The 22,500-nt window shown below is 45.5% G+C and overlaps 1 protein-coding gene across 5 annotated transcripts in view; it reads right to left on the bottom strand.

Moving 5' to 3' along the window:
• The window catches only part of LOC110508084 (rho guanine nucleotide exchange factor TIAM1), a 217,684-nt gene that overhangs the window by 48,701 nt on the left and 146,483 nt on the right, over positions 1–22,500 (bottom strand). For all 5 annotated transcript variants that reach the window (XM_090224100.1, XM_090224103.1, XM_090224104.1 and 2 more), the window contains 4 exons: positions 20,603–20,684; positions 6,471–6,557; positions 4,684–4,896; positions 3,851–3,951 (listed from right to left, as the gene is read on the bottom strand). In XM_090224100.1, coding sequence (XP_090080226.1) covers positions 3,851–3,951; positions 4,684–4,896; positions 6,471–6,557; positions 20,603–20,684 — 483 coding nt within the window. The remainder of the gene's footprint in view (positions 1–3,850; positions 3,952–4,683; positions 4,897–6,470; positions 6,558–20,602; positions 20,685–22,500) is intronic.

Below are 22,500 nucleotides of genomic sequence, written 5' to 3'. Positions count from 1 at the left end.
GACAGAGAGAGAGAGGAGAGGGAGAGACACAGAGAGAGAGGAGAGGGAGAGACAGAGAGAGAGGAGAGGGAGAGACACAGAGAGAGAGGAGAGGGAGAGACACAGAGAGAGGAGAGGGAGAGACACAGAGAGAGGAGAGGGAGAGCGAGACAGAGAGAGAGAGGAGAGGGAGAGACATAGAGAGAGAGGAGAGGGAGAGACAGAGAGAGAGGAGAGGGAGGGAGAGGGAGAGACAAAGAGAGAGGAGAGGGAGAGACAGAGAGAGAGAGAGGAGAGAGAGAGACACAGAGACAGATGAGAGAGAGAGACACAGAGACAGATGAGAGAGAGAGACACAGAGAGAGGAGAGGGCGAGACACAGAGAGAGAGAGGAGAGGGAGAGACATTGGTATCCTCAATGAAATGATCAAATATACAGACAACAAATTCCAATTGGCTATACTAAAACTCTTTAACATCATCCTTAGCTCTGGCATCTTCCCAATATTTGGAAACAAGGACTGATCACCCCAATCCACAAAAGTGGAGACAAATTTGACCCCAATAACTACCGTGGAATATGCGTCAACAGTAACCTTGGGAAAATCCTCTGCATTAACAGCAGACTCGTACATTTCCTCAATGAAAACAATGTACTGAGCAAATGTCAAATTGGCTTTTTACCAAATTACCGTACAACAGACCATGTATTCACCCTGCACACCCTAATTGACAACCAAACAAACCAAAACAAAGGCAAAGTCTTCTCATGCTTTGTTGATTTCAAAAAAGCCTTCGACTCAATTTGGCATGAGGGTCTGCTATACAAACTGATGGAAAGTGGTGTTGGGGGTAAAACATACGACATTATAAAATCCATGTACACAAACAACAAGTGTACGGTTAAAATTGGCAAAAAAACACACACATTTCTTCAGACAGGGCCGTGGGGTGAGACAGGGATGCAGCTTAAGCCCCACCCTCTTCAACATATATATCAACGAATTGACGCGGGCACTAGAAAAGTCTGCAGCACAAGGCATCACCCTACTAGAATCCGAAGTCAAATGTCTGCTGTTTGCTGATGATCTGGTGCTTCTGTCACCAACCAAGGAGGGCCTACAGCAGCACCTAGATCTTATGCACAGATTCTGTCAGACCTGGGCCCTGACAGTGAATCTCAGTAAGACCAAAATAATGGTGTTCCAAAAAAGGTCCAGTCACCAGGACCACAAATACAAATTCCATCTAGACACTGTTGCCCTAGAGCACACAAAAAACTATACATACCTTGGCCTAAACATCAGCGCCACAGGTAACTTCCACAAAGCTGTGAACGATCTGAGAGACAAGGCAAGAAGGGCATTCTATGCCATCAAAAGGAACGTAAAATTCAACATGCCAATTAGGATCTGGCTAAAAATACTTGAATCAGTCATAGAGCCCATTGCCCTTTATGGTTGTGAGGTCTGGGGTCCGCTCACCAACCAAGACTTCACAAAATGGGACAAACACCAAATTGAGACTCTGCACGCAGAATTCTGCAAAAATATCCTCAGTGTACAACGTAGGACACCAAATAATGCATGCAGAGCAGAATTAGGCCGATACCCACTAATTATCAAAATCCAGAAAAGAGCCGTTAAATTCTATAACCACCTAAAAGGAAGCGATTCCCAAACCTTCCATAACAAAGCCATCACCTACAGAGAGATGAACCTGGAGAAGAGTCCCCTAAGCAAGCTGGTCCTGGGGCTCTGTTCACAAACACAAAAACACCCTACAGAGCCCCAGGACAGCAGCACAATTAGACCCAACCAAATCATGAGAAAATGACTTGACACATTGGAAAGAATTAACAAAAAAAATGGAGCAAACTAGAATGCTATTTGGCCCTACACAGAGAGTACACAGTGGCAGAATACCTGACCACTGTGACTGACCCAAAATTAAGGAAAGCTTTGACTATGTACAGACTCAGTGAGCATAGCCTTGCTATTGAGAAAGGCCACCGCAGGCAGACATGGCTCTCAAGAGAAGACAGGCTATGTGCTCACTGCCAACAAAATGAGGTGGACACTGAGCTGCACTTCCTAACCTCCTGCCCAATGCATGACCATATTAGAGAGACATATTTCCCTCAGATTACACAGATCCACAAAGAATTCGAAAACAAATCCAATTTTGAAAAACTCCCATATCTACTGGGTGAAATTCCACAGTGTGCCATCACAGCAGCAAGATGTGTGACCTGTTGCCACGAGAAAAGGGCAACCAGTGAAGAACAAACACCATTGTAAATACAACCCATATTTATGCTTATTTATTTTATCTTGTGTCCTTTAACCATTTGTACATTGTTAAAACACTGTGTATATATATATATATATATATATAATATGACATTTGTAATGTTTTGAAACCTCTGTATGTGTAATGTTTACTGTTCATTTTTGTTGTTTTTCACTTTATATATTCACTTTGTATGTTGTCTACCTCACTTGCTTTGGCAATGTTAACACATGTTTCCCATGCCAATAGAGCCCTTGAATTGAATTGAATTGAATTGAATTGAATTGAGAGAGAGAGAGAGAGGAGACAGAGAGACAGAGAGAGGAGAGGGAGAGAGAGACACATAGACAGATGAGAGAGAGACAGAGAGAGAGGAGAGGGAGAGAGAGACAGATGAGAGAGAGAGACACAGAGAGAGAGGAGAGGGAGAGACACAGAGAGAGAGGAGAGAGAGAGAGAGGAGAGAGAGAGGAGACAGAGAGACAGAGACAGATGAGAGGGAGAGAGAGACACAGAGACAGATGAGAGGGAGAGAGAGACACATAGACAGATGAGAGAGAGACAGAGAGAGAGGAGAGGGAGATAGAGACAGATGAGAGAGAGACACAGAGAGAGAGGAGAGGGAGAGACACAAAGAGAGAGGAGAGAGAGAGAGAGAGAGAGAGAGAGAGACAGACAGAGAGACAGAGAGAGACAGAGAGGAGGGAGCAAAGAGGGACACAGAGACAGAGAGAGGAGAGACAGAGAGTAAGAAAGGAAAAACTGCAGTGAACATAGTAAATAATGGAGGAGGAAGAGAGGAAGGAAGTGTGAACTCCAGCAGGTGTCAGACATTAGTGTCAGGTGGAGATATAATGAACCTCAGGCCTGAAAGAGCCAAGAGAACAGACGGCCTGAAACCTAGAGAGCAGACTGCCTGAAACCAGGCCTAGAGAGCAAACTGCCTGAAACCTAGAGAGCAGACTGCCTGAAACCAGGCCTAGAGAGCAGACTGCCTGAAACCTAGAGAGCAGACTGCCTGAAACCAGGCCTAGAGAGCAGACTGCCTGAAACCTAGAGAGCAGACTGCCTGAAACCAGGCCTAGAGAGCAGACTACCTGAAACCTAGAGAGCAGACTGCCTGAAACCAGGCCTAGAGAGCAGACTGCCTGAAACCAGGCCTAGAGAGCAGACTGCCTGAAACCAGGCCTAGAGAGCAGACTGCCTGAAACCAGGCCTAGAGAGCAGACTGCCTGAAACCAGGCCTATACTACAAAAGGGCGTGTCCCAAGTGGAGCACTCAGAATAAAAGCCTGAAAGCAGGATATTGCTGATACTGAGATATGCTGCATATTGAGATTGATAACAAATCGACACCTCTATCCCAAAAGCAACTCACATCCCCAGAGATGAACCACTAGTACAGACCACTAGTACAGACCACTAGTACAGACCACTAGTACAGACCACCTCTAGAACAAATGTTCAGGGAACATATCGTAACCTTTAACGTCTGTCTGTTGTATCCCACATCTCAGACATCACCGCTTAAAGAAAAGGGTAAAAAACATTAAGAAATGAAGAGATACGAGACTCCTACCTTTCTGCATTGGTCTGCCTCGCTGAAGCTCTCAGAGTCGTCGTCCAGGCTGTCTCCAGAACTCTCCAGCGTCAGACCAACCCCGTCATCCAGAATCTCCTCTGGAGCAGAAAGAACACATCAGACGGACCACGATGAGGTCGCTGTCCAGCTAGCATAATAATAAATCACCAGCATCCCAAATGGCACCCTATTCAGTACACTACTTTTGACCCGGGCCACATAAGGTGTAGGCTGTGAAAAGGGAATAGCCATTTGGGATACAGATCTTACATATCCTGGTTCACGTCAGTAAAGAGGACTACTGTAACTCACCCTGGTTCATAGAGAAGATGTCTGTGTGGAGAACTACTGTAACTCACCCTGGTTCATAGAGAAGATGTCTGTGTAGAGGACTACTGTAACTCACCCTGGTTCATAGAGAAGATGTCTGTGTAGAGGTCTACTGTAACTCACCCTGGTTCATAGAGAAGATGTCTGTGTAGAGGTCTACTGTAACTCACCCTGGTTCATAGAGAAGATGTCTGTGTAGAGGTCTACTGTAACTCACCCTGGTTCATAGAGAAGATGTCTGTGTGGAGGACTACTGTAACTCACCCTGGTTCATAGAGAAGATGTCTGTGTCGAGGACTACTGTAACTCACCCTGGTTCACAGAGAAGATGTCTGTGTGGAGGACTTCCTGTAACTCACCCTGGTTCATAGAGAAGATGTCTGTGTAGAGGGCTACTGTAACTCACCCTGGTTCAGAGAGAAGATGTCTGTGTAGAGGACTACTGTAACTCACCCTGGTTCATAGAGAAGATGTCTATGTGGAGGACTACAGTAACTCACCCTGGTTCATAGAGAAGATGTCTGTGTGGAGGACTTCCTGTGCGTCAGAGCGTCGGGGGGGCAGGTAACAGATTTGTCGTCGGTCCGTGGAGGGCAGAGTGTTGACGGTCAGGGACAGAGAGGCCTGGGAAAACGCCCCCTTCATGTCCCCGAACTTCAATCTGCACGAGTCTTTCCCATTCAGCTGCAAGATCTCATCCCCCGCATTCAGACCTGAAGAGCCAAGATGGTATATTAGTGTGTGTGTGTGTGGAGGTGGGGAAGGGGGTCTCACACTGTCTATACTATACAATATCATATTTATATGGTCTTCACTCTTTCCTGGCACCATGAGGTCGTTGATTCTCTCTCTCTCAGCCCCAGGAGGGATCCATTTCCCTCTCTATGTGACCTGAGAAAGGCCCCTCTAATCTGCAGTACGGATCTCCTATGGTTATATGCTACAGAGATCCTCATCATGTCAGGGAGATGCCTGTGTACTCTATAAGTAATGGGGTGTACGTTTGGGACAAAGACACTTGTCAGTGGGTCGTCAGATTATCATTCTAATCAGAAGACTTGAGACTGACCGGAGGGCTGTTTTCTCTGGTTCCCCTGCACCTTGAATCGAACCAGCCATTAATATGCATTTCATTTCTAAAAAAATAAAATCACAACTCCCATATTGACCTCGTTCACATAAGCACTGGAGAGAACATTCCCCTAACACACACACACACACACACACACACACACACACACACACACACACACACACACACACACAGTTTTATAAATGGCTCATCAGCTGTAGTAATTATTTAATCGTTGATTGTACAGCCACCCTCTTTTTGTGGCTTGTATTGAGATGGCTGATGATGAAACCAATCATATGTTATCTTCCCTCGACCTGCCCTCTCTGTCTGGTTCTGGTCCATCTTCCCACTACCTGCCCTCTCTGTCTGGTTCTGGTCCATCTTCCCTCGACCTGCCCTCTCTGTCTGGTTCTGGTCCATCTTCCCACTACCTGCCCTCTCTGTCTGGTTCTGGTTCATCTTCCCACTACCTGCCCTCTCTGTCTGGTTCCGGTCCATCTTCCCACTACCTGCCCTCTCTGTCTGGTTCTGGTCCATCCTCCCTCGACCTGGCCTCTCTGTCTGGTTCTGGTCCATCTTCCCACTACCTGCCCTCTCTGTCTGGTTCTGGTCCATCCTCCCTCGACCTGGCCTCTCTGTCTGGTTCTGGTCCATCTTCCCACTACCTGCCCTCTCTGTCTGGTTCTGGTCCATCTTCCCTCGACCTGCCCTCTCTGTCTGGTTCTGGTCCATCTTCCCACTACCTGCCCTCTCTGTCTGGTTCTGGTCCATCCTCCCTCGACCTGGCCTCTCTGTCTGGTTCTGGTCCATCTTCCCACTACCTGCCCTCTCTGTCTGGTTCTGGTCCATCTTCCCACTACCTGCCCTCTCTGTCTGGTTCTGGTCCATCTTCCCACTACCTGCCCTCTCTGTCTGGTTCTGGTCCATCTTCCCACTACCTGCCCTCTCTGTCTGGTTCTGGTCCATCTTCCCTCGACCTGCCCTCTCTGTCTGGTTCTGGTCCATCTTCCCTCGACCTGCCCTCTCTGTCTGGTTCTGGTCCATCTTCCCACTACCTGCCCTCTCTGTCTGGTTCTGTTCCATCTTCCCACTACCTGCCCTCTCTGTCTGGTTCTGGTCCATCTTCCCACTACCTGCCCTCTCTGTCTGGTTCTGGTCCATCTCTAATCATATGGTATCTTCCCACTATAGATGGTGTGTGTGGTAAGGAACCTTTAGCGAAGGCTAATCCTCCCGCCTTCACATCGGTAATGTAGAGCTGCTGCACTGAATCCTCCTCCACCACTGAGATGGAAAACCCTGGAGGAGAGGAGAGATGGAGGGGGGAAAGATAGGGGGAGAGGAGAGGGGGCGGAGAGGAGAGACGGAGGGAGAGGAGAGACGGAGGAGGGAAAGAGAGAGGGAGAGGACAGGAGGCAGAGAGGAGAGGGGGCGGGAGAGGAGAAACAGAGGAGGGAAAGAGAGAGAGAGAGGAGAGGGGGCAGAGAGGAGAGACAGAGGAGGGAAAGAGAGAGGGAGAGGACAGGGGGCAGAGAGGAGAGACGGAGGGAGAGGAGAGGGGGCGGAGGGAGAGGAGAGACGGAGGGAGAGGAGAGACGGAGGGAGAGGAGAGAGACGAAGGGAGAGGAGAGAGGGCAGAGAGGAGAGACGGAGGGAGAGGAGAGGGGGCGGAGGGAGAGGAGAGACGGAGGGAGAGGAGAGACGGAGGAGGGGGATGAGAGGAGAGACGGAGGGAGAGGAGAGGGGGCGGAGAAGAGAGACGGAGGAGGGGGATGAGAAGAGAAAGAGGAAGGAGAGGGGGATAAGAGGAGAGAGAATCAATTCATTACTCAACACACATCACCAAATCACCGACAGGGATCAGTCTAACAAATACAAGTAATCTGAGACGTGACTAGAATAACAGAATACATGACAACACATCTGCTAGTGAAAATATTCTATCACTGGTGGACATTTAGACACTGTATACTACAACATGATTGTAATAGAAAGGGAAGTCGCTTCAGAACTGCATTCTTAGCATGTTAAATGATCTGTGAATGTGGACATGTATGAAATAGGCCTGCGTCCCAAATGATCTGTGAATGTGGACATGTATGAAATAGGCCTGCGTCCCAAATGATCTGTGAATGTGGACATGTATGAAATAGGCCTGCGTCCCAAATGATCTGTGAATGTGGACATGTATGAAATAGGCCTGCGTCCCAAATGATCTGTGAATGTGGACATGTATGAAATAGGTCTGCGTCCCAAATGATCTGTGAATGTGGACATGTATGAAATAGGCCTGCGTCCCAAATGATCTGTGAATGTGGACATGTATGAAATAGGCCTGCGTCCCAAATGTCACCCTATTCCCTTTACAGTGAAGTGCACTACTTTTAACCAGGGCCCAAAGTAGAGCACTATATAAATAACAGAAATCCATTTGGGATGAACACACTGGCATTGCAATTATAATAGATGATGAAATTGTGAGAATGAGATTCATAGGATCCAGGACTCATCCTTACCGTAGTCAATCATACAGGACTCATCCTTACCGTAGTCAATCATCCAGGACTCATCCTTACCGTAGTCAATCATACAGGACTCATCCTTACCGTAGTCAATCATCCAGGACTCATCCTTACCGTAGTCAATCATACAGGACTCATCCTTACCGTAGCAAATCATACAGAACTCATCCTTACCGTAGTCAATCAAACAGGACTCATCCTTACCGTAGTCAATCATACAGGACTCCTACTTACCGTAGTCAATCATACAGGACTCATCCTTACCGTAGCAAATCATACAGAACTCATCCTTACCGTAGTCAATCATACAGAACTCATCCTTACCGTAGTCAATCATACAGGACTCATCCTTACCGTAGTCAATCATACAGGACTCATCCTTACCGTCACCAATCATACAGAACTAATCCTTACCGTAGCCAATCAAACAGGACTCATCCTTACCGTAGCCAATCATACAGGACTCCTACTTACCGTAGTCAATCATACAGGACTCATCCTTACCGTAGCAAATCATACAGGACTCATCCTTACCGTCACCAATCATACAGAACTAATCCTTACCGTAGCCAATCAAACAGGACTCATCCTTACCGTAGCCAATCATACAGGACTCCTACTTACCGTAGTCAATCATACAGGACTCATCCTTACCGTAGCAAATCATACAGGACTCATCCTTACCGTCACCAATCATACAGAACTCATCCTTACCGTAGCCAATCATACAGGACTCATCCTTACCGTAACCAATCAAACAGGACTCATCCTTACCATAACCAATCATACAGGACTCATCCTTACCGTAGCCAATCATACAGGACTCATCCTTACCGTCACCAATCATACAGAACTAATCCTTACCGTAGCCAATCAAACAGGACTCATCCTTACCGTAGCCAATCAAACAGGACCCATCCCTTTTTTTCTAGGGGGTGGATCAGCTTTAATATTTTGCAGATAGACTGATGCTTCCATCAATGTAATTGTCTGCATCATTTCCAATCCTCCATACATTTTTGGAGTAAATATATAGACCTCTACTTCCAGCTTCTACAGTAATCAATGGATTGTTATTTACAGTTGAAGTAGGAAGTTTACATACACTTAGGTTTGAGTCATTAAAACTCGTTTTTCAACCACTCCACAAATTTCTTGTTAACAAACTATAGTTTTGGCAAGTCGGTTGGGACATCTACTTTGTGCATGACACAAGTCATTTTTCCAACAATTGTTTAGAGATTATTTCACTTATAATTCACTGTACCACAATTCAAATGGGTCAGAAGTTTACATTAACTAAGTTGCCTGTGCCTTTAAACAGCTTGGAAAATTACAGAAAATTATGCTATGGCTTTAGAAGCTTCTGATAGGCTAATTGACATAATTTGAGCCAATTGGAGGTGTACCTGTGGATGTATTTCAAGGCCTACCTTCAAACTCAGTGCCTCTTTGCTTGACATCATGGGAATATCTAAAGAAATCAGCCAAGACCTTGTGGACCTCCACAAGTCTGGTTCATCCTAGGGAGCAATTTCCAAACACCTGAAGGTACTACGTTCATCTGTACAAACAATAGTACACAAGTATAAACACCATGGGACCACGCAGCTGTCATACCTCTCAGGAAGGAGACCCGTTCTGTCTCCTAGAGATGAACGTACTTTGGTGCGAAAAGTGCAAATCAATCCCAGAACAATAGCAAAGGACCTTGTGAAGATGCTGGAGGAAACAGGTACAAAAGTATCTATATCCACAGTAAAACGAGTCCTATATCGACATAACCTGAAAGGCCGCTCAGCAAGGAAGAAGACACTGCTACAAAACCGAAATAAAAAAGCCAGACTACGGTTTGCAACTGCACATGGGGACAAAGATCGTACTTTTTGGAGAAATGTCCTCTGGTCTGATGAAACCAAAATAGAACTATTTGGCCATAATGACCATCGTTATGTTTGGAGGAAAAAAGGGGGAGGCTTGCAAGCCGAAGAACACCATCCCAACCGTGAAGCACGGGGGTGACAGCATCATGTTGTGGAGGTGCTTTGCTGCAGGAGGTACTGGAGCACTTCACAAAATAGATGACATCACGAGGAAAGAAAAGTATGTGGATATATTGAAGCAACATCTCAAGACATCAGTCAGGAAGTTAAAGCTTGGTCACAAATGGGTCTTCCAAGTGGACAATGACCCCAAGCATACTTCCAAAGCTGTGGCAAAATGGCTTAAGGACAACAAAGTCAAGGTATCGGAGTGACCATCACAAAGCCCTGACCTCAATCCCATAGAAGATTTGTGGGCAGAACTGAAATAGCGTGTGCAAGGCAAGGAGGCCTACAAACCTGACTCAGTTACACCAGCTTCGTCAGGAGGAATGGGCCAGAATTCACCCAACTAATTGTGGGAAGCTTGTGGAAGGCTTCCCGAAACGTTTGACCCAAGTTAAACAATTTAAAAGGCAATGCTACCAAATACTAATTGAGTGTATGTAAACTTCTGACCCACTAGGAATGAGAAGAAATAAAAGCTGAAAGAAATAAATCACTCTACTATTATTCTGACATTTCACATTCTTAAAATAAAGTGGTGATCCTAACTGACCTAAAACAGGGAATTTTTACTATTAATTAAATGTCTGAAATTAAGGAATGTATTTTGCAAATGTAAACTTCCGACTTCAACTGTACCATACTTATACACATTTTACAGACACAATCTATTTTACAATAGTTATATTTTGTTTGTTTTTAGTCCTTCTTCTATTTCTGATGTCCATCCAGTTGATTGATTTGTAACTGTGTTATTTCACAACATTTCTGAACCTATATGCATTTTACAGACTCCTGTATGTTTTACATTGGTTATCTTGTTATTAGTCCCACCCGTCAGCTCCATTCAACCCCTCCCGTCTATCTCTCAACACCATCCAGTCCCACCCTTCAGCTCCATTCAACCCCTCCCGTCTATCTCTCAACACCATCCAGTCCCACCCGTCAGCTCCATTCAACCCCTCCCGTCTATCTCTCAACACCATCCAGTCCCATCCTTCAGCTCCATTCAACCCCTCCCATCTATCTCTCAACACCATCCAGTCCCACCCTTCAGCTCCATTCAACCCCTCCCATCTATCTCTCAACACCCTCCATTTTGGATTTCTATTTGAAAAGTACTGAACATTTCTATTCTCATCGTTTCTTCAGATTGTAAATTAAAGATAAAAAAATTTGCTAAAAATTTGTTGCATTTCTATGTTGAAGATTGAAAAATATATTTGTGGGCATTTTCCCCCATATCCCTTCCAGCTTTATTTTTATACTATATTACACTGGATCTTTCTAGAATAAGTTCCTCCGTTTCATTTGGTGTTTCCTCTAACTTATTCTGTGCCTCGATGGTAGTTTTTATGCCACCTGTCTGTTCTGTTAGTCCTTCAAGTTCCTTTGTTAAGATGGACTCTTTTGACCTAAATGGCTTTTGTTATATAAATGAATACTGAATTGCATGGCCTCCAAAGGCACATTTAAAAGTGTCCCATACAATAAGGGGATGTGCTGTACCTATGTTATGTCGGATAAAGTCTAATTGATATTCCATGCGAGAAATTGCCAAGAAACTCTAGATCTCGTACAAAGCTGTGTGTGCACTCCTCCCTTCACAGAACAGCGTACACCGTCTCTAACCAGAATAGAAAGAGGAGTGGGTGTCCCCTGTGCACAACTGAGCAAGAGGACAAGTACATTAGAGTGTCTAGTTTGAGAAACAGACGCCTCACAAGTCCTCAACTGGCAGCTTCATTAAATACTACCTGCAACACATCAGTCTCAACGTCAACAGTGAAGAGGCGACTCTAGGATGCTGGCCTTCTAGGCAGAGGTGCAAAGAAAAAAATCATATCTCAAGACTGGCCAATAAAATTAAAAGATTAAGATGTGCAAACTGTTTATTAATTTCATCACCCCTTTTGAATTTCTTTGCCCATGGGAGAAATATATTTGTCCCCCAAAAGTCCTTTTTCCACAAAACTTCATCTAAAATTGTTGACTGAGATTCCTGTAAACAATAGATATTACATTCCTTCTCTTTTATTCAGATAAATACTGGTAATCTTTTCTTATTATCTGCTAAGCCATTACAATTAGAACTGGCTATACTTATTTCACCAATTACCATAATGAGACAACTCACAATTTTATTTATCATAATATATGTTTGTAAACTTACCATTAAAAAGTAGCGTGATGATTGAGTGTCTATATAACTGTACCATGACTTTTGCATTGCTGCTAAGTAAACCACCAATTGGTCCTCACTATTCCACCCGCTTAAAACCTTTCCTCATCCAGAGTTGGGTTGTCATCCCAATGACTGGCAGACGACCCCCCCCCCCCGGATCCCATGGCCCCGGAGAGACCGGGACCCATCCTTTGAAAACAGCACAGTGCCACCCACAGAACAGAAGCAGATCAACCGCCAGATGCATTTCGCCCTCACCTCGATTAGTATTATATTTTGCTATTAACATTTTTTTTTCTCCATAATTATTATTCATATTTGCAGTAATCTAGGCAGTTTATGTAAAGGATTTTTACATCTCATCAGTCTAGCAAACAATTATTGTGATTCATCCTATATTGTCCCGAACATATTTTACTCCCTCGCAACAGTTGTGGGATACACACACACACACACACACACACACACACACACACACACATTACACACTCAACCCCTTTCCCCCCACATACAACCAGATGCTCAACAGTTGTGGGATACACACACACACACTACACACTCAACCCCTTTCCCCCCCACAAACAACCAGATGCTCAACAGTTGCGCCATCTCAGAGCCCAACTCAAGAAAGGTCTTGATTTACAAATGCGTGTACAGTTGCAGCTTTATGAGACGGCCTGCAAGACTGAGCTACAAAATAAAAAGGGCAGAAATGTGGGGATTTGATGAACCATTGTCACGTCCTAGATGATGGAGGTCAGATCCCCCCCCCCCTCCCCTTCCCCTGAAACACCCACACATGTTCACCTGTTGTGACCATATTATTATTTAACCTTAATTTAACTAAGTCAGTTAAAGAACAAATCCTTATTTACAATGACGGCCTAGGAACAGTGGGGTTAACTGCCTTGTTCAGGGGCAGAACGGCAGATTTTTACCTCGTCAGCTCAGGGGATTCGATGCAGCAACCTTTCAGTTAAACTAGTCCAACGCTCTAACCACTAGGCTACCTGTCGCCCCATATTCCCCAAGCATCTCTGTGCAGTCAGACCTTTTGATTATTTTGTGCCACCAGGGCCACAATAATTTGCCCCCTCTCTGTATGTCCGAGTGTGACCCCCCCTCCCCATGGGTTACTGCTGCCAGTGTTGCCAGCACTGCCACTGCCTGGGTGGGGGCACCCCACTGGCTAGGTACGAGGTCGTCAAGGTTCTCATTAGCAGCGTTGAGAATTTCCGTGTATATTAGGCTCTCCCATCAGGGGGCTCTGGCTCTGCAGGACCAACCCTGCCAGGCAGGCTCAGTATGTTAAGACAGCTGTACTGCTTTAGAAGGTCTCTGACCGCATTTTGGCTGCATACAGGCAGCTAACAGCAGCATACTGACAGCTAACAGCAGCCTACTGGCAGCTAACAGCAGCCTACTGGCAGCTAACAGCAACTAACAGCAGCATACAGACAGCTAACAGCAGCATACTGACAGCTAACAGCAGCCTACTGGCAGCTAACAGCAACTAACAGCAGCATACTGACAGCTAACAGCAGCATACAGACAGCTAACAGCAGCATACAGACAGCTAACAGCAGCATACTGACAGCTAACAGCAACATACAGACAGCTAACAGCAGCCTACTGGCAGCTAACAGCAACTAACAGCAGCATACTGGCAGCTAACAGCAGCATACTGACAGCTAACAGCAGCATACAGACAGCTAACATCAGCATACAGACAGCTAACAGCAGCATACAGGCAGCTAACAGTAGTATACAGACAGCTAACAGCAGCATACAGGCAGCTAACAGCAGCATACAGACAGCTAACAGCAGCCTACTGGCAGCTAACAGCAACTAACAGCAGCATACTGGCAGCATACAGACAGCTAACAGCAGCATACAGACAGCTAACAGCAGCATACAGACAGCTAACAGCAGCCTACTGGCAGCTAACAGCAGCTAACAGCAGCATACAGACAGCTAACAGCAGCATACAGGCAGCTAACAGCAGCTAACAGCAGCATACAGACAGCTAACAGCAGCATACAGACAGCTAACAGCAGCATACAGACAGCTAACAGCAGCTAACAGCAGCATACAGACAGCTAACAGCAGCATACAGACAGCAAACAGCAGCATACAGACAGCTAACAGCAGCATACAGACAGCTAACAGCAGCATACAGACAGCTAACAGCAGGGACTTCTCTTTAGTATCTGGGTCATTCTAGCGGGTGTCTAGGGTATAGGGTTGTGGATCGTTCCACCATGATAGGACAATAAATAAATAAATAAGATGTATAATTCATTATAAAATGTATAACTCTCATCTGCACAACACCAACACCAACCCCTGCTCACAGACATAGATTGGTTCTGGGATATGCAACCATTTCCTTTCTCACTCACTTAACGCCACACTTTCCCAAACACCAGGAAACACACCACACCTTCCATCTCAACACATCCACACATACTGAGCCTTCTGTCTGCTGTGTATTTATCTCCACTTTCCCAAGCACCAGGAAACACACCACCACACCTTCCATCTCAACACATCCACACATACTGAGCCTTCTGTCTGCTGTGTATTTATCTCCACTTTCCCAAGCACCAGGAAACACACCACACCTTCCATCTCAACACATCCACACATACTGAGCCTTCTGTCTGCTGTGTATTTATCTCCACTTTCCCAAGCACCAGGAAACACACCACACCTTCCATCTCAACACATCCACACATACTGAGCCTTCTGTCTGGTGTGTATTTATCTCCACTTTCCCAAACACCAGGAAACACACCACACCTTCCATCTCAACACATCCACACATACTGAGCCTTCTGTCTGGTGTGTATTTATCTCCACTTTCCCAAACACCAGGAAACACACCACACCTTCCATCTCAACACATCCACACATACTGAGCCTTCTGTCTGCTGTGCATTTATCTCCACTTTCCCAAACACCAGGAAACACACCACACCTTCCATCTCAACACATCCACACATACTGAGCCTTCAGTCTGCTGTGTATTTATCTCCACTTTCCCAAGCACCAGGAAACACACCACACCTTCCATCTCAACACATCCACACATACTGAGCCTTCTGTCTGCTGTGTATTTATCTCCACTTTCCCAAACACCAGGAAACACACCACACCTTCCATCTCAACACATCCACACATACTGAGCCTTCTGTCTGGTGTGTATTTATCTCCACTTTCCCAAGCACCAGGAAACACACCACACCTTCCATCTCAACACATCCACACATACTGAGCCTTCTGTCTGGTGTGTATTTATCTCCACTTTCCCAAACACCAGGAAACACACCACACCTTCCATCTCAACACATCCACACATACTGAGCCTTCTGTCTGCTGTGTATTTATCTCCACTTTCCCAAGCACCAGGAAACACACCACACCTTCCATCTCAACACATCCACACATACTGAGCCTTCGGTCTGATGTGTATTTATCTCCAACATGTTGAATTAGTGCTTTTGTGTTCCAATTAGTTATATTTCAAGGTAGCTTTTCTTTCTATATATATGTTTGTATTATTACATTCCCTACCATGGACAGTATTGGGTGTTCCATTAATCAACCCCTACCATGGACAGTATTGGGTGTTCCATTAATTAACCCCTACCATGGACAGTATTGGGTGTTCCATTAATCAACCCCTACCATGGACAGTATTGGGTGTTCCATTAATCAACCCCTACCATGGACAGTATTGGGTGTTCCATTAATCAACCCCTACCATGGACAGTATTGGGTGTTCCATTAATCAACCCCTACCATGGATAGTATTGGGTGTTCCATTAATCAACCCCTACCATGGACAGTATTGGGTGTTCCATTAATCAACCCCTACCATGGACAGTATTGGGTGTTCCATTAATCAACCCCTACCATGGATAGTATTGGGTGTTCCATTAATCAACCCCTACCATGGACAGTATTGGGTGTTCCATTAATCAACCCCTACCATGGACAGTATTGGGTGTTCCATTATTCAACCCCTACCATGGACAGTATTGGGTGTTCCATTAATCAACCCCTACCATGGACAGTATTGGGTGTTCCATTAATCAACCCCTACCATGGACAGTATTGGGTGTTCCATTATTCAACCCCTACCATGGACAGTATTGGGTGTTCCATTATTCAACCCCTACCATGGACAGTATTGGGTGTTCCATTATTCAACCCCTACCATGGACAGTATTGGGTGTTCCATTATTCAACCCCTACCATGGACAGTATTGGGTGTTCCATTAATCAACCCCTACCATGGACAGTATTGGGTGTTCCATTAATCAACCCCTACCATGGACAGTATTGGGTGTTCCATTAATCAACCCCTACCATGGACAGTATTGGGTGTTCCATTAATTAACCCCTACCATGGACAGTATTGGGTGTTCCATTAATCAACCCCTACCATGGATAGTATTGGGTGTTCCATTAATCAACCCCTACCATGGATAGTATTGGGTGTTCCATTAATCAACCCCTACCATGGACAGTATTGGGTGTTCCATTAATCAACCCCTACCATGGACAGTATTGGGTGTTCCATTAATCAACCCCTACCATGGACAGCATTGGGTGTTCCATTAATCAACCCCTACCATGGACAGCATTGGGTGTTCCATTAATTAACCCCTATCATGGACAGTATTGGGTGTTCCATTAATTAACCCCTACCATGGACAGTATTGGGTGTTCCATTAATTAACCCCTACCATGGACAGCATTGGGTGTTCAATTAATCAACCCCTACCATGGACAGTATTGGGTGTTCCATTAATCAACCCCTACCATGAACAGTATTGGGTGTTCCATTAATCAACCCCTACCATGGACAGTATTGGGTGTTCCATTAATCAACCCCTACCATGGATATAAAACTGTGAAGGACCTCGGCGTTACTCTGGACCCTGATCTCTCTTTTGAAGAACATATCAAGACCATTTCAAGGACAGCTTTTTTCCATCTACGTAACATTACAAAAATCAGAAACTTTCTGTCCAAAAATGATGCAGAAAAATTAATCCATGCTTTTGTCACTTCTAGGTTAGACTACTGCAATGCTCTACTTTCCGGCTACCCGGATAAAGCACTAAATAAACTTCAGTTAGTGCTAAATACGGCTGCTAGAATCCTGACTAGAACCCAAAAATTTGATCATATTACTCCAGTGCTAGCCTCTCTACACTGGCTTCCTGTCAAGGCAAGGGCTGATTTCAAGGTTTTACTGCTAACCTACAAAGCATTACATGGGCTTGCTCCTACCTATCTCTCTGATTTGGTCCTGCCGTACATACCTACACGTACACTACGGTCACAAGACACAGGCCTCCTAATTGTCCCTAGAATTTCTAAGCAAACAGCTGGAGGCAGGGCTTTCTCCTATAGAGCTCCATTTTTATGGAACGGTCTGCCTACCCATGTCAGAGACGCAAACTCGGTCTCAACCTTTAAGTCTCTACTGAAGACTCATCTCTTCAGTGGGTCATATGATTGAGTGTAGTCTGGCCCAGGAGTGGGAAGGTGAACGGAATGGCTCTGGAGCAACGAACCGCCCTTGCTGTCTCTGCCTGGCCGGTTCCCCTCTTTCCACTGGGATTCTCTGCCTCTAACCCTATTACAGGGGCTGAGTCACTGGCTTACTGGGGCTCTCTCATGCCGTCCCTGGAGGGGGTGCGTCACCTGAGTGGGTTGATTCACTGATGTGGTCATCCTGTCTGGGTTGATTGGTTCCCCTGTTTAACTCTCCATGTTGATTGGTTCCCCTGTTTTATTCTCCATGTTGATTGGTTCCCCTGTTTTATTCTCCATGTTGATTGGTTCCCCTGTTTAACTCTCCATGTTGATTGGTTCCCCTGTTTTACTCTCCATGTTGATTGGTTCCCCTGTTTTACTCTCCATGTTGATTGGTTCCCCTGTTTTACTCTCCATGTTGATTGGTTCCCCTGTTTTACTCTCCATGTTGATTGGTTCCCCTGTTTTACTCTCCATGTTGATTGGTTCCCCTGTTTTATTCTCCATGTTGATTGGTTCCCCTGTTTTACTCTCCATGTTGATTGGTTCCCCTGTTTACTCTCCATGTTGATTGGTTCCCCTGTTTTACTCTCCTTGTTGATTGGTTCCCCTGTTTTACTCTCCATGTTGATTGGTTCCCCTGTTTTATTCTCCATGTTGATTGGTTCCCCTGTTTACTCTCCATGTTGATTGGTTCCCCTGTTTTACTCTCCTTGTTGATTGGTTCCCCTGTTTTACTCTCCATGTTGATTGGTTCCCCTGTTTTATTCTCCATGTTGATTGGTTCCCCTGTTTTACTCTCCATGTTGATTGGTTCCCCTGTTTTACTCTCCATGTTGATTGGTTCCCCTGTTTTACTCTCCATGTTGATTGGTTCCCCTGTTTTATTCTCCATGTTGATTGGTTCCCCTGTTTTACTCTCCATGTTGATTGGTTCCCCTGTTTTACTCTCCATGTTGATTGGTTCCCCTGTTTTATTCTCCATGTTGATTGGTTCCCCTGGTTTACTCTCCATGTTGATTGGTTCCCCTGTTTTACTCTCCATGTTGATTGGTTCCCCTGTTTTATTCTCCATGTTGATTGGTTCTCCTGTTTTACTCTCCATGATGATTGGTTCCCCTGTTTACTCTCCATGTTGATTGGTTCCCCTGTTTTACTCTCCATGATGACTGGTTCTCCTGTTTTACTCTCCATGTTGATTGGTTCCCCTGTTTTACTCTCTGTCATGTTTGGCTGTTGCTTGTTTTAGTAATATTTGTCGATACATTTCTCTAGCCTTATGATTTATTTTGTGTTTCACCAGTTTGTGAAATGCTAATATTTAGTCTGACTTACTGATATTGAATATTACATTTTTATATTGAGGTGATCTACACTGTTGTGTTCAGTCCGCCATCTTGTCCAGCTCCTTCATTTGAATGTTTCTTCAAAAAATAAGTAACCAATCATACAGGACTGATCCTTACCGTAGCCAATCATACAGGACTCATCCTTACCGTAACCAATCATACAGAACTCATCCTTACCGTAGCCAATCATACAGGACTGATCCTTACCGTAGCCAATCATACAGGACTCATCCTTACCGTAACCAATCATACAGAACTCATCCTTACCGTAGCCAATCATACAGGACTGATCCTTACCGTAGCCAATCATACAGGACTCATCCTTACCGTAACCAATCATACAGGACTGATCCTTACCGTAGCCAGTCATACAGGACTGATCCTTACCGTAGCCAATCATACAGGACTGATCCTTACCGTAGCCAATCATACAGGACTGATCCTTACCGTAGCCAATCATACAGGACTGATCCTTACCGTAGCCAATCATACAGGACTCATCCTTACCGTAGCCAATCATACAGGACTCATCCTTACCGTAGCCAATCATACAGGACTCATCCTTACCGTAGCCAATCATACAGGACTCATCCTTACCGTAACCAATCATACAGGACTCATCTTTACTGTAACCAATCATACAGGACTGATCCTTACCGTAGCCAATCATACAGGACTCATCCTTACCGTAACCAATCATACAGGACTCATCCTTACCGTAGCCAATCATACAGGACTCATCCTTACCGTAGCCAATCATACAGGACTCATCCTTACCGTAGCCAATCATACAGGACTCATCCTTACCGTCGCCAATCATACAGGACTCATCCTTACCGAAACCAATCATACAGGACTCATCCTTACCGTAACCAATCCTACAGGACTCATCCTTACCGTAACCAATCCTACAGGACTCATCCTTACCGTAACCAATCATACAGGACTCATCCTTACCGAAACCAATCATACAGGACTCATCCTTACCGTAACCAATCCTACAGGACTCATCCTTACCGTAACCAATCATACAGGATCATACTGGACTCATCCTTACCGTAGCCAATCATCCAGGACTCATCCTTACCGTAGCTAATCATATAGGACTCATCCTTACCGTAACCAATCATACAGGACTGATCCTTACCGTAACCAATCATACAGGACTGATCCTTACCGTAACCAATCATACAGGACTCATCCTTACCGTAGCTAATCATATAGGACTCATCCTTACCGTAACCAATCATACAGGACTGATCCTTACCGTAACCAATCATACAGGACTGATCCTTACCGTAACCAATCATACAGGACTCATCCTTACCGTAGCCAATCATACAGGACTCATCCTTGCCGTAACTAATCATACAGGACTCATCCTTACCGTAGCCAATCATACAGGACTCATCCTTACCGTAACCAATCATACAGGACTCATCCTTACCGTAACCAATCATACAGGACTCATCCTTACCGTAACCAATCATACAGGACTCATCCTTACCATAACCAATCATACAGGACTCATCTTTACTGTAACCAATCATACAGGACTCATCCTTACCGTAACCAATCATACAGGACTCAGCCTTACCGTAACCAATCATACAGGACTCATCTTTACTGTAACCAATCATACAGGACTCATCCTTACCGTAACCAATCATACAGGACTCAGCCTTACCGTAACCAATCATACAGGACTCATCCCTGTCGAACTGGATGACTTTGGTTATTTTGGAGCCCAGCTCTATCTCTTTATAAAGCTGTGGAGAGAAGAAGAGAACGAGAGAGAGAGATGAAGAGAGAGAAGGAAAGAAAGATGGAGATGATGGAGAGAGGCAAGAGAAGGAGAGAGAAGGCAAGAGAAGGAGAGAGATGGAGAAGGAGAGAGATGGAGAAGGAGAGAGATGGAGAAGGAGAGAGATGGAGAAGGAGAGAGATGGAGAAGGAGAGAGATGGAGAAGGAGAGAGAAGGAGAAGGAGAGAGATGGAGAAGGAGAGAGAAGGAGAAGGAGAGAGATGGAGAAGGAGAGAGATGGAGAAGGAGAGAGAAGGCAAGAGAAGGAGAGAGATGGAGAAGGAGAGAGAAGGAGAAGGAGAGAGATGGAGAAGGAGAGACAAGGAGAGAGATGGAGAAGGAGAGATATGGAGAAGGAGAGAGAAGGAGAGAGATGGAGAAGGAGAGAGATGGAGAAGGAGAGAGATGGAGAAGGAGATAGATGGAGAAGGAGAGAGAAGGAGAGAGATGGAGAAGGAGAGAGAAGGAGAAGGAGAGAGATGGAGAAGGAGAGAGAAGGAGAGAGATGGAGAAGGAGAGAGAAGGAGAAGGAGAGAGATGGAGAAGGAGAGAGAAGGAGAGAGATGGAGAAGGAGAGAGATGGAGAAGGAGAGAGATGGAGAAGGAGAGAGATGGAGAAGGAGAGAGGTGGAGAAACATTAATGTTTTGTTACACATAGAAGCAGGAGGGAATACGAGGAGGGAGTCTAATTTATGCATATGTAAATGAGTGTGTCCATAGCTCCCATACTGTCAGAGAGAACGGAATTCATTTGTGTATCTCAATCATTTGCATACACTTAATAAGGATGCATGTTATATGTCTTTATTAAGGGTATGGAGAGATACTGAGTCTGTGGGGGCGTCCAGAGAGTTACCCCCCTCTCTATCACTGGGGAGTTACCCCTCTCTCTATCACTGGGGAGTTACCCCTCTCTCTCTCTCTCTATCACTGGGGAGTTACCCCTCTCTCTCTCTATCACTGGGGAGTTACCCCTCTCTCTCTCACAGGGGAGTTACCCCTCTCTCTCTCACTGGGGAGTTACCCCTCTCTCTCTTTCTGGGGAGTTACCCCTATTTTTCTCTATATCACCGGGGAGTTACCCTTCTCTCTCTCTCTATCACTGGGGAGTTACCCCCCTCTCTCTCTCTATCACTGGGGAGTTACCCCTCTCTCTCTCTCTATCACTGGGGAGTTACCCCTCTCTCTCTCTCTCTCTCTCTCTCTCTATCACTGGGGAGTTACCCCCCTCTCTCTCTCTATCACTGGGGAGTTACCCCTCTCTCTCTCTATGACTGGGGAGTTACCCCCCTCTCTCTCTCTATCACTGGGGAGTTACCCCCCCCTCTCTCTCTATCACTGGGGAGTTACCCCTCTCTCTCTCTATGACTGGGGAGTTACCCCCCTCTCTCTCTCTATCACTGGGGAGTTACCCCTCTCTCTCTCTCTCTATCACTGGGGAGTTACCCCTCTCTCTCTCTATGACTGGGGTGTTACCCCTCTCTCTATCACTGGGGAGTTACCCCTCTCTCTCTCTCTATCACTGGGGAGTTACCCCTCTCTCTCTCTATGACTGGGGAGTTACCCCTCTCTCTCTCTATCACTGGGGTGTTACCCCTCTCTCTCTCTCTCTCACTGGGAAGGTACCCCTCTCTCTCTCTCTCACTGGGGAGTTACCCCTCTCTCTCTCACACTGGGAAGTTACCCCTCTCTCTCTCACTGGGGAGTTACCCCTCTCTCTCTCACTGGGGAGTTACCCCTCTCTCTCTCTCTATCACTGGGGAGTTACCCCTCTCCCTCT

This window comes from Oncorhynchus mykiss, chromosome 27 (assembly GCF_057628025.1).
Source record: "Oncorhynchus mykiss isolate SJ-2025 chromosome 27, ASM5762802v1, whole genome shotgun sequence".
NCBI lineage: Eukaryota > Metazoa > Chordata > Actinopteri > Salmoniformes > Salmonidae > Oncorhynchus > Oncorhynchus mykiss.
The sequence above is the reverse complement of the archived record's forward strand: the minus strand, read 5'-3'. Positions and strand labels throughout refer to the sequence as shown.